The following is a 13,855-nucleotide window of genomic DNA, read 5'->3' on the forward strand; positions in this document are numbered from 1 at the left end:
GCAAATCAGCTGTGCTTCTCCTCTCTGTGTCTTCTCGCTCCCTCCCCGTCTCATGAGTTATAAACAGTGAAGTCATACCTTCCAACGGCCCTGTTTTTGTGCTATCAGCCATGATGTCACCAGCAGCCAATCAACACGTAGCACTGCTTGAGGTGGTGTGTGCGCGTATGTGTGTGTGTCAGTGAGGGGAAGGGGTGGTGTGGCAGGGGGGTTCACTAATGGGAAAAGCACACTTGCTCAGTTATTATCTGGTTCTGCCAGCAGACATGAGAGTATACATGCACATCAAATCGTGAATCCATAGGCTTCCTCTGATACACACAGTGTCTCAGTGATGTAATATGCTCTATATACTTCATGGAGGGCTATATACTGTATGCTGTGTGATGGTATGATGATGCCATCTGAGATATTCCATATTGTGCACAGTATTTTACAAGGCAATGGTAGTACTCTGTTGAAATCGTTAATGCGCGTTCTGCCTCTCAGCCTTGAGTTTGGGGAAACACGGCTCCTCTAGTATTTGTTGATTTACATTTCACTTTTTAATCTTTTGGGTGTTTTTATTCCATTAGTGTGATATTCACAATTAAACCTAATTATAAGATAAACATCTTCTGTTCAGAGCAAAATCTAGACAATTAGTTGCTTTTCATATTGACCTCAGTTCAAGGTGACTGTGGAGGCCTTTCATGCTTTCCTACTGCAGACGTACTATGCATTTGAAAGCTCAAGCTGTCAAATCAAGACAGATAACACAAGGAACACATTCTGGTAATTGCAAAATGGAGAAACATCATACCTTCAAATGATGGGATTGAAGCTCAGCAGAATGTCATCCTTGGAGTGTTTGTGCTTTTAGCAGGCTGTTTTTTCCTGACCTTGTTCTTGCTGTTACACACAGCACCTCTGCTGAGGGAAATGTGGACGAAGATAACTCAAGCATGAGCGCCTCATTGTCCCATTCTGTCGTCCTGTTGTTTCCCAACAGAAAAAAATTACAAAAAAAACAAACAAAAAAAAATTCTCATTGGGGTAATGAATTATATTTAATAATTAGTAGGAACCTTTGTTTATTTAGTCAGTCACTGGACTCACAATATGGTTGTACACGAGGTTATGGAGATATTTTTATTTGTGAGGTCCCCTCTTTGTGCTGCAGTAAGGAGATGCTGATAAGTGCATGTCTTTTGGGCTAGTTTCTTTATTCCTTTGTTACTGAACCATCATTTGTGATAACCCCACCAACAGCAAGTGAAAGTGATCACTTTCAGGTGAACAAAGTTTGAAGCTCTCGTATTTATTTGCTTATATTGCATGTTTAATACTTATTTTATTAGTTAACACATTTAGTAAGAGTCACTAATGCTTGCAGCAATGCAAATGACTCATCCAGACTGATTGAGACAACCACATTGGCTGGAGAGGAGCTCCACTACAGCTTCAGTATTCCACGCTGTCTTTACGTTTACTTTGTTTATGCATTTACGACTGCGAGCAGAAGGCTTGCAGTGGAGATGGCTTTGCTCGCTGTGTGTTACTGAAAAGAAGATGTACTCATGTTGCCATCACCCTCAACAATCTCCACTGGTTTTGGAAAACACTAGCAGCCCAGGCTGGCTGGTCACAATTCCTGTAGTCCCCACGTAGTATATCTATTTGTTGCCATTTTACTGACGCACATTTGCCTGCTAGTGGAATATAACACCAAGACTAGTCATTGTCCTCGCCATTTATTTGCAGATGTAATAGATGGTCACGTTGGTTCGGCTGACAGTTTGCTTTCACTAATGAGAGGCAATGCAGGCAGTAGGCCATCTTCTGTGTGCAGAAGAACCTATCTGGCTGCCTGGCTTCCTTACAGGCCACAGAGGAACGAGCACTGAATTCATCTGATTAGCTGTATCGACTGGTCAAATGCTACCACACCGGGTTTCCGCTCATAAAGCCGAGCTACATAGTAATTAGCCTGGGATCGATGTGGCGTTCAGCAGCTTGCCCACAAACACACAGTTTCACTGGGATTGCTCCATCGCTGAGCTCGCAGATTGAATTCTTTTTGTTAATGGTTAAAGGTCCAAGTTTTATTGAACATCAAGTCCATTACTGTCACATTACCTCTTTCATGTTTTTGTCTGCCCACATTCTGTCAGGCGAATTAGATGAAAAAGATTCTGTTGAGATAAATCACATTCATGTGTCTGCAAGTGTCATTGATCTCACTTTCCCCAACCCATTGGCCTTGGCTCAGCATTGGATTTGTCTCTGGCAGTCTTTGCTATCCTGAGTGACAGAACTTGTAGCTTAGCACACGTTTGTGTTGAAACTCTATTGCTTTCTAAAGACCCTTTCTAATCTGTCATCTCACATCTCTAATGTTCGCTGTGGCATTTCTGTTAAACCAGTGGAATCAGCTTACCAAACACCAAGGCTGTTTGCTTCGAATTGACTGATGCCACGATACCCTAAAGTTTAGGGAAGCAAGCTTGTCAAAGAAGGGTGAGGAATGGAGTGCCAACACTGGCTCAATAAAAACACAGGGCTGGATGTGTATAGGTGTTTTTTGCCCCTGCCTCTAATACTGCTGTCAAATGCCCCTGAAGGAATTGTTCAACATTTACTCATCTCAAAATACTCTTATTTGCTTTTTTGCCAAGAGTTAGATGAGAATACACCACTCTCATACCTGTCTAGTAAATGTGAAGCCACTGTCTTCAGCTGGTTAGCTCTGGACAAAGACTGGAAACAGGGAAAAAGCAAGCCTGGCTCTATTCAAAAGTCACAAAATTTGCTTACCAGCTCCTCTAAAAATCACTAATTCACATTCATTAAATTTCATTTGTTTAATCTGTACAAGAAAGCAAAGCGTAAAACAAACAATTTGCTGTATGAAATTAGAAAGTCACATCTGTGCGCTTATATAGCTTTAATTCATACTGCTTGTTCTGTAGTTCCAGGATTATTGCACAGGCAGTACTGTGAGCATTAATTATGGGACGATTAAAATTGAAATGCAGTTGTGTGAAATGCTAAAAAAGCACTTTTAAATTTGGAGATTAAATATTGAAGCATTGTTTTTGGTCCCACTGTAGCCTGTAGCTGAAGTGTGTAGGCTTGAAATGGGTTTTGCGCCACAAGCTGCAGATCACCTTTATTTGCTGACCTGGCTGACCTGTGAACACTGTTACCCCAGGTGCCCACGGAGTGCGAGAGGAGCCCCAATTTGTGACGGCACGTGCAGGAGAGAATGTCATCCTGGGATGCGACGTGTCCCACCCCCTGAACGGCCAGCCCTATGTGGTGGAGTGGTTCAAGTATGGAATGCCCATCCCCTTTTTCATCAACTTTCGCTTCTACCCTCCTCATGTGGACCCGGAATACGCTGGTAAGATGGTGAAAACCGACATGATCAGGCTTAAGATGTGACTCGATACCACTGCCCTCTCTGGTTATATATTTCATGCCTGTTGAATCTCTGACCACAGCGAGCATCACTGAAGGGTGGGGCTGGATGTGGTCACAAGTGTCTTCTGTTTCACCTGCAATAACACTCACCGGTGATGTCGCAGTGTACTTACACACCCCAGAATACATGTTTAGATCATACTGAAATCATACATTCATTTTCCAATCAACTGTGATTGGGGCGACTAGCTTAACCTGCCCATCCAATAAAAATGCTCTTGACTACTAGCTAGTGGGTAGCTAGTGAGGGGAGCAAGTGAGGAGACCAGCAGTCCTGTGCAGTTCCTGACCTCTGTGTCTCTGGAATTGTTGTAACTATTACAATAATAACTAGAAGGGTAGAAGAGTGCAGAATTTCACATTTGGATGTAAGCAAGAACAGAATTAGTTGCATTATATGTGTGTATTTCCGTTCCCATAGCCACACCTTCGTTTGAGCAAAAAAAGCATTCTTACAGTTGTTGCAATGTTACAATCATACTGACTCTCCCATGAAACCACTGTGCCCGGTGCTCCATTTGATATTCTGCATGAAGTTTAAGCAGCTGCAAAAACGTAAATAAAACGCGACTGCGATTATTTGCAAATTAAATGTGTTAAGTGACAATCTCCTTTATACAATCATGTGTTCACAAAGTGGTGGACTTCGCTTCATCCAACTACTACTATCACCTGTTACCAATCAACCTGTTTACCTGTGGAATGATCCAAACAGGTGCTTTTGGAGCGTTCCACAACTTTCCCAGTCTTTGTTGCTCCTGTCCCAACTCTTTTGAAACGTGTTGCTGCGTCAAACTCAGAATAAGCAGATATTTACAGAAGTCAATGAAGTTGATGACATCAAACATTGAATATGTTATTTTTGAATATTTTTCAGTTGAGTATGTGTCAAAAAGGATTAGCAAGCTATCATATTGTGTTTTATTTATGTTTTGGTTTGGAATTGTGCTTGTGCATGTCTAGGCTAGCACAGAGGATTACTGGTGCCTGTGAGTGTTGGTTGAGATAAGGAATCATTTGGCTATGTTTGTCACTGTTGAATTTTACAACCATCCACTGTATTTTAAGATGTACTGCTTTTATTCAAACACGACCAAATGTTCTCTCAACTTTAACCAAAGTGAAAAATGATTTGTGTACCTGCCCTGTGATTCAGATCCACTCCACAAATTGAATGGGTTCTTCCTTGGCCCATGCTACACCCTTTTGCCACTCTTGTTTTTTCTGTTATAGTGAAAGGTTTTAAACAGAGACATTAAAGCATCACTTTCTTGACAGTGCTCCCTTTGATCAGTGGTGTGCTCTCCAGAGTAGACTGTAATAAATATGTTTACTAACTATTGTAGACAGGTTTAATGAGATGACATTTCCTTTGGAGGCAGCAGCTCTTTCCACCTCAGATTATTTATGTATTGTGCTCAAGGTGAAATTTGCTGGGGCGGTGAGTGGGATTTTCCCCTTGCCTGCTTTTGATTTCCTTCCCTCTGATATTTACATTTCAGAAATAATCCCCCTATTTGGTGTGTGTTTGATTTAAAGAGCTTTTATCACGCATGCATTCATGTCATAACAAATTAAATGTGAGTTTCCCCACTCTGAGGTGGAGGCAGTGCAAGCAGCATCCACAGACATTTTGGGTAGAGGTCAACTGACAGTGGATTTTTAAAAGCTGATATAATAATAATTATTCGCCAAAAAAATGCAGCACTGTCAGGAAATGAACTGAATAAATGTTGACGGAACGGCAGCTTCAGTCTGATGCATTAACAATGCCTTAATATAATCAACAACCTCATCATGCTCATGATTTAAGAATAGAGCTTTTTTATATAATATATTTCATTTAAATAGAAATTATCTCAGGTACACAGTGACAGACACGTCTTACACATTGACTTCATCTATGGAGCCTGCAAAACAGTGATGTCCATCCTCATGTGGCTGGTGGAGGCAGCCATCAGCCACTGTCAGATTGATACCAATCGTTTGTAAAATTGCATCGGCCAAACTGATTCATTTAATTTGTTTTCAGTTTTTGATCATCTTAAGAGTTCCACTGCATTTCCCTTCTGAGCGTCATGACCTAGCAACAGCAATACCTGCACAGAAATCCCGTCTTTTAGACAGGACCCAAACCTTTGAAGAGCAGTGCCACTGATAGCCACCCAGGTTTCAATTCATTCAAGACCTTTTGAGTGATTTTAGTATTATGATTTTTCCAAAAACCAGACTGAAATTTCTATATTTCTATAACTGTGTTGTTGGTACGGTTCACAAAGAGCGAGGGCAGGACCCAGATGCAGAGACGACAACAAAGTTTATTTGCAACAAGAAAAAACTAAATCTTCTTTCCAAAAAATCGAAATGAGGGGGGCAAAGTACCAACAGAAAGCTCAATCAACAACAATGTGACAAATTAAATGATTAACTAAAAATCACAGATACAGGAACTAACAAACAACAAGAAAACATAACACAAAGCAAAACTCACATGGAAAAACTTCAAGGCAACAGGAGCAAGAGACAGACGATCACAAGAGAGCAACTAGAGAGGCACTGACACAGGGAACAGTCCAGCAACGAGACCAGAGCCGAGGCTGCTGATAAAGGGCCGGTGATGAGCCAATCGGGGACAGGTGCGTCTCAGAGCTCTCCGTCAGGTGATCAGCACCGCCCTCTCCTGCCCCAGCCTGAAACAAAAGAAAACACAGCGTCAGTGTGTGGCTCGGAGGACAAAGATTTCACAACCATAGCAGCTGTTTCCTGAAATATATTGCTTTTCATAATATTACCATCAGGATCTCTGTCTGTGGTTGTGCATTACAAATATTTTCAAATAAACTTATTTCTCACTGGCAAAAGTCCAGGAGCCATCTGCATAAAACTGTGTATATCCACAACTAAAACTCCATGTAGACACAAAGACAGAAATATGCGTACCAATTCTTTCTGCCAGATTTATATTATGAATCTCAACCCTTGTGGAAACGGGCGCACATGCACAAGCTTAATTTCCACTTCCACAGTTAACGGCCTAACATATGTTTGCATATCAATACTTGTGTCCACTCCAGTACTGATTAGACCTGCCAATGTGAAGAATGGCAAAGAAGTGCAATTTTCCAGACTGTGTTTCTTAGGCAAGGTTCTCCAACTGCATCAGGAGAGCTGTCACTTTGCAAGACTGCTATGCACGGCTGCGGCTATTTATAGTGCTGTATCACTTATTAGTCACGTGTGTGTAAACCATCATTGCGATAAAATCTCAGTCATCATTATCATACGGTACATATTACGGTTAATCTATGAAGCTCATATTGAATCAGGGTTTATAAAGTGCTAAACAATTCGGGATTAAATGAAAAGATCATGACCAGGGGAGCATTGGAGCCACTGTAGATGTAGAATGATAAAACTCATCACTCATCAGTCATGTAAAATAAAGTTAAGAACTGTGCCTCTGAGTGACATTTTACAGAGAGCTGTGTAGGCCGCAGACATAACAACACAATCAGTGAAATTGGCAACAACCTTAACAATGTTTTCTGTCAGGTTGTGTGTTCCACCTTATAATTCATGTCCTTCTCCTGTAGCTGTCTCTTGTCTGAAGTATCCATGAGGTGCACACATTGTATGCATGGTTTTTGTGCGTACATGCTGTTTATTCATCTGGCTCCTGCCCTTTACAGGATTTCCTTAAGATTTGGGACACTTACATTTGTAGTTAATCCATGTAAAATGTTCATAATGTTTAAAGCCAGGGTGACAGAGTGATGGTTTTTCAGTAGATTTGAGTTTACAGCATTACTGTTATTCCTCTGGGTGGTGGTTGTTGGTGTGTAAAGTATCACAGGTTTATTCTTATTCGAAACATTACACCATTACCATAGATACTAATCTCCAATCTGTTTGAAGGGCAGCTAATTGATTGTCTATTGTCTGCATCAGATACAGGAAAAGGTTTCTTTTTGAAATGTCTTTACATCCCAGCTGCCTGCCAGCAGGAAGGAAACAGTCTGACAGACTGCAAGTTTGTGGCAAAAATACAGAATCTTTGTACCAGCTTTCTGCATCCTCACACACTTTGTCTATAGATCATTGAGCTCAAACATCTGACAGCAGCAAACACACACGCACGCACGCACGCACGCACGCACGCACGCACACATATATATTTTTGGCCAGGCAGTATGTGTGTGAGTGTGTGTGTGTGTGTACATATATATACACACACACACACACACACACACACACATATATATATATATATATATATATATACACACACACACACACACACACACACATTTATACGAATGAGTGCTGAATGAATACTGGTATTTTTACCGGAAACCAGATCCAAAATGGAGCCAGCTTTTGGAACCTGCTCGAGGGTCATCAGAAGGTCACAATTCTCCCTCAGAGGTATTCTTAAGTAATAGTAATTTATGAAGCAAGCAAGGCGCCAATTCATCTTTCTTTCAAAGTGAAGAACTAAAAGGGAGATAGAGCTAGTCTGATGGAGGCAAACACCAGCCTCCCTCTGTGCTTCAGTGTGACCACAATATTACATCATGGAACGAAGTCTGACAGGTCAAGGTCAAAGCTGCTGATACATAGAGGCTTGCATTATGCCCTCTTTAGATTAGGATGGTGTCGAGGGTTAACGAGTTGAGCCAACCACAGGGCCACTGTTTCCTGGAAACCCGTCTGCCCTTGGTTTCAAAGAAGCCATTGTCATATTTTTTATTTATATAGAAGAATAGGGGCAAAACATCTGTGAAAGTAGAAGAAAAAAATTCCATGAGAAAGTTTAGTGAGGAAGAGATGGACATAAAGTGATATCCAGGCAGGAAGAAAGCAATAGAAACTGAAGATGAAACTGCAAATGGGGGACAGAGAAAAAAAAAAGAAGAAATAGCAGGAAGTGGTCCCGGATTACATTGTTGAATGTCACCTATCGTCATGGAAGATCTCCAAGCTGGTCCACAAGAATGGTGACATTTTAAAATCACTGGCCCCAGCAGACATTTCCTGAAGCTAATAAATCTGCTTTGCCCTTCGTCTGTCAAATTTATGCAGACTAGTTTGAGCTCAGATTTAAATCGAGCTCACGTAGTTGAAAACTGATCTTATGAAACAAATAGGATCAAATGGAAATTGTTCGGTGGTTTTCATACTTATGACAGAGCATTAAATACAAAGTGTATATGTGAGAATGTGTGCGAGCTACAGTATATCAGTTACTTGGCCTTTGATGAACACATTTGCAGTGGTAACAAGTCAACCCACAGCACCAGAAGCAACCTCATGCGAAGTTGAAAATGTGGACCCGAGGCGAGTCCTCCCGTACTATCACAGTTAACGGCACTCATGTGGAGTGGAGCTCTGTGACAGACTGCCATGTGTTGACGGCAGGAAGCTGATAGAAGAGACAAGAAGTGAGGCTCGACTGGCTGAATAGAGCAATATTGGAGGAACAGCTGGACTTGTGTCATAATTACTTCAATGAGCAGAAGTCCCGCTGAGTGCTGCTTTCGCTGCCATAGGGATACTGTTTCCTTTCACATTATCGTCATAGAAACCAAGCATTTTAGTTTAGTTTTTTTTTTTTTTGTTTTTTTTTTGTTTGTTTGTTTTTTACCAGAGACACTTTACAAGCACTTTTAGCTACAATAGTGGCCCATCATTTTTTTTATATTTTTTCATTTCTAATTTTTATTTTATTTACAAATTTTGCATTATTTAACAGTTGTCTGGTGAGTATTTACTGTGTACCTTTTTTGTTTGCTCTGCTTGGATTGCTTTTGACTTTCATGAAATTTGCCCAGAGTGCGCTTTGTGTGTTATAATTACATAATTGCTGCTGAAAGCAGTTAATGAATAATAAATACAAAACAAGGCCAGAGAGAGCATGGAGTGTTCTTTTAAATGCCACCAAAGCCCTTTTGTGACTCCTCACCTCAGTCAATAGTAGCTCTTACTCTTCAATTCAATTCAATTCAATTCAGTTCAATTCAGTTTTATTTATATAGCGCCAATTCACAACCAAATTCATCTCAGGACACTACATTTAGAGCAGGTACAGACCAAACCCTTTATCTACAGAAACCCAACAATTCCCTCATGAGCAAACACTTGGCGACAGTGGCGAGGAAAAACTTCCTTTTAGGAGGCAGCGAGAGAGAGAGACAGAGACAGAGAGAGACAGAGAAAGAGAGACAGACTGAGAGAGAGAGAGAGATATTCATCGAGATTTTCAGGCTTGGACAGAAATCACAGTTTTGACAGCTGTAATAGATTTATAGGTATAAGAAGTACATATGACATGGTATATGTCTATGTGATATATTTGTATGTGATGTATTAACATATTAATAGCAGATAGTATATGAACATAGCACAGCACTAATGATCTAATAACAATGGTAGCAAAGCTAATAACAATAAAAGTTGCAGTGGATGTCCGGCAGGTGAACTCAGTAGTCCGGGCTCAGCTGCTCTCCATCTGGACCTGCGAGACGAGAAAGCACAAAGACTCGGAAGAAGCCGAGTCAGTTACATGCCTTGATAGGACAGGAACGCATACAGATGGAGAGGGAGAGAAGAACAGAGGTTTGGGTGTCATTGGAAGTCCCTTGGCAGCCTAATCCTATGGCAGCATAACTAGGGGCTGGTCCAAGGCAAGCCTGAGCCAGCCCTAACTGTAAGCTTTACCAAAAGGAAAGTTTTGAGCCTGCTCTTAAATGTAGAGAGGGTGTTTGTCTGCCTCCCAGACAATAGCTGGAAGATGGTTCCACAGGAGAGGAGCTTGATAACTAAAGTCTCTGGCTCCCATTCTGGTTTTAGGGACTTTAGGAACCACCAGTAAGCCTGCATTCTGGGATTGCAATGTTCTACTGGTGTAATATGGTACTATGAGTTCTTTAAGATAAGATGGTGCCTAACCATTTAATGCTTTGTAGGTAAGAAGAAGGATTTTGAATTCTATTTGGGATTTTACAGGCAGCCAGTGCAGCATGGCTAATATCGGAGAAATATGGTCTCTTTTCCTGGTGTAGAGGCAGGGATGTATTTCTCACCTGTCACTATTTGTGTATGTGTGGGTGGGTGGAGCTATGGGTGTGGTTGTGTGTGTGTCACTGGGGTGAGTGATTGCCTGATGAATATCACCTGCACCTGCCTGTGAATTTGTTTGCTTGGAGAGAGGAGGCAGGGGCTGATATTTCTGTTGACCACCAAGTTTTACTGTCATATAGTCCAGTAATGTAAGTCCATCTGCATAGGCTGTATGTTGAAGGTAACCTGGAACTGAAAGGGTCAAATAAACAAGTCAAACTGCAGCAACGGCTCTATATCTCCCTCCTTGGATTCAGCGCGTCAGACACATCCCTGTATTCCCCTCTCTGTGACTAATTTAGTTTTGATAGTCACGCAACACCTGTTTTTTGTCAGGACATGTGCTGCAGCATTCTGGATTAGTTGGAGAGCATTTAGCAACGAATTGGGACAGCCTGATAGTAGGAAATTGCAGTAATCCAGCCTGGAAGTAACAAATGCGTGGACTAGTTTTTCTGCATCATTTTGAGACAGGAAGTGCCTGATTTTTACAATGTTACGTAGGCGGAAAAAGGCAGTCCATGAAATGTGTTTTACATGGGAGTCAAATGACATCCTGATCAAAGATGACTCCCAGATTTCTTACAGTGGTGCTGGGGGCCAGCGCTATGCTATCCATAGTTACTATCTCATCGGATAGTGAGTTTCTAAGGTGTTTAGGCCCAAATACGATAACTTCAGTTTTGTCTGAATTCAATAACAAAAAATTACAGGTCATCCAGGTCTTTATTTCCTTAAGACACACTTGGAGTTTAGTCAATTGATTGGTTTCCTTCATTGATAAATATAGCTGAGTATCATCTGCATAACAGTGAAAATTTAAGGAATGTTTCCTGATTATGTTGCCTAGAGGAAACATATATAGAGTGAAAAGGATTGTCCAAGCACAGAACCCTGCGGAACTCCGTGACTTGCTTTAGTGTACACAGAGGAGTCATCATTAACCTGTACAAACTGAAATCGTTCTGAAAAGTTCTGTGCTATGGTGCATCCTCAATCCTGACTGGAAATCCTCAAATAAACTATTGTTATGTAAAAAGTTGCACAGCTGACTAGCAACTGCTTTCTCAACAATTTTAGAGAAATGGGAGGTTAGATGTAGGTCTATAGTTGGCTAAAACCCCTGGATCAAGAGTAGGCCTTTTGTGGAGAGGTTTTATTAGAACTACTTTAAAGGACTGTGGTACGTAGCCTGTTGACAGAGACAGGTTGATCATTGGTAATAAAAAAGAGCCAGTTTTGGGTAAAACATCTTCAAACAGCTTGGCCGGGATGGGATCTAAGATACAGGTTGATGATTTTGATGAGGAAATTGTTGAGATTAGTTCGTGAACTTGACAGGAGAGAAGGTTTAACAGCTACTGCTATGGTTTCTGTATTCGAAGATAAATCAGTGCCCACTGAAGTACGTAGTTGCTGAATTCTGTCTCTAATAGTTAGAATTTTCTAATTAAAGAAACTCATAAAGTCGTTGCTACTGAGGCTTAAGGCAATACGTGGTTTACTTAACTGTGAAACTTACAGAAAATCATTCCCATTTGTCTGCCTTTTGGAATGTTGGAATAAAGCTGTTGTACTACCCACTCCAGAGATCTTCACATCCTAAAGTGCATGAATGGTTGTGACTGTTTGTGTCTTTTTTAAAAACCCTGTCATGATCTGTGAGGTGCAGCTTCCATACACAATCACCACCATAAAAAACACCACTATCTTTTTTTTGCTTACAAAAAACACCCCCAAATATCAAAGAGGTAGGAGGGCCTTATATGTACAAAAACCCAGTGTGTGTCATGCTTTAGGGAGAGACGGCCACCCAACCTTAGCGTACAGCCCACAATAATGAGTGTTATAATCATCACCAGTAATAAGTGCAAAGTGATAAACAGCATCCAAAGGCTTCAGAGTTGTGGGTGAAGCATGCAAGTATAAAAAGTGGGGGTATTTTTTATGATTCCTCCCTGAATCACTTGAGTGTACCTGAGAAATAACCAGTGAATTATGTGTAATTTGAAGATTTACCAAACACCTCTTCAGGTCTTAATAACAACATACTGACACACTGTCACTGCTCCCCAGGGTACAATAGACCTAATTCACATATTCTATCAAGAGCTAGTGAATGTCATTTTTGTGCATGGTTGAAATTTAAATTTCAATAAGGTGGGACTACAAGTACCATATCTGTGCATTAGGCTTCGTGTAGGCTTATGTAAATATATATTTATTTAATATAGTTTCAAAAGATAATCTGCCAGGACTGGATTGCATGTGATGACATCATCCATTCTTAAAATCTGAAAGGCTGGCTCACGTTCACGAGTTTTGATAAGAATATACTAGTAGCCACCACACTAAATCGATCTGCATGACAGCTTTATTGTCTTTGAAATGGACTAAATGTTTTACAGTACGGATTCCTGTAAGCTGCACTGCCCTAATGTAGTCAGCATGCTCTGATGTCCTGTGCATCTGTGACAAGTACAGGAAAATTCTCTGAAGCAAATTCTGTATTTCACTATACAGACAGGAGAAAGTGGACATTTGTTAGACATTGTGTTTGAAATGACATTTCTACACATGTCTCTCTTCCCCAGAAGCTGCTCTCCGCTCTGCTCTGTGGAGAATACGTGTCTAGTCTATTTTTGACAGATTCCATGTCAAGCTGCACAGAGCAGATCAAGCCCGGCAGGAAGTCAGACACAGGAACGGCCAAGAGAATCTGGTAAATTTTCAAAATTAAATACCCTGTGCAGTCTCCTCATCATATATCAGTGATAAACACAATTAAAACAAGCAAAAAAATAAGCCATTTGACTACATAACCTACTTACCCATGGCAGAAGCACAAATCAGCAAAATCTGAGCAAGTCTGCAAAATCAGGTATGCAGAATGCTCTGCTTTGGGTCAGCTTCATTCTCAGAAGTGCTAATAAGTAGTGTGCTTCAGAGAGGTCTTCTCATTAGTAGTGAAAGTGGTAATATATAGTCGTTTTTGTTTAAGGTATCATTATGAAGTAAATGTTGATTGCACAATGTAATGCCTGTAGAATAAGAATAATGACACCATCTGCATTTAGATGTATTTTTGTTTATTGTTCAGCTGCAGCGTCCGACAGAAGCAAAGTCAGGTGATGAAATATAAAGAGCAACAAAGTCTGTATATGGAGGAGGTTGGGGTGGGTAAGAAATGTATTTATTTTAACCTAAACCATGAACTTTTCACTACCTGTTTTGGTGCCTAAACCTAACCAAACTGCAACTGTTTCACAAA

The 13,855-nt window shown here is 40.8% G+C and overlaps 1 protein-coding gene across 1 annotated transcript in view; it reads left to right on the forward strand.

The window, feature by feature from the left end:
- The window catches only part of LOC121617626 (protein turtle homolog B-like), a 107,713-nt gene that overhangs the window by 25,386 nt on the left and 68,472 nt on the right, over positions 1-13,855 (forward strand). The window contains exon 2 of the mRNA XM_041952825.1: positions 3,194-3,385. Coding sequence (XP_041808759.1) covers positions 3,194-3,385 — 192 coding nt within the window. The remainder of the gene's footprint in view (positions 1-3,193; positions 3,386-13,855) is intronic.

This window comes from Chelmon rostratus, chromosome 14, assembly GCF_017976325.1.
Source record: "Chelmon rostratus isolate fCheRos1 chromosome 14, fCheRos1.pri, whole genome shotgun sequence".
Classification (NCBI taxonomy): Eukaryota; Metazoa; Chordata; class Actinopteri; order Chaetodontiformes; family Chaetodontidae; genus Chelmon; species Chelmon rostratus.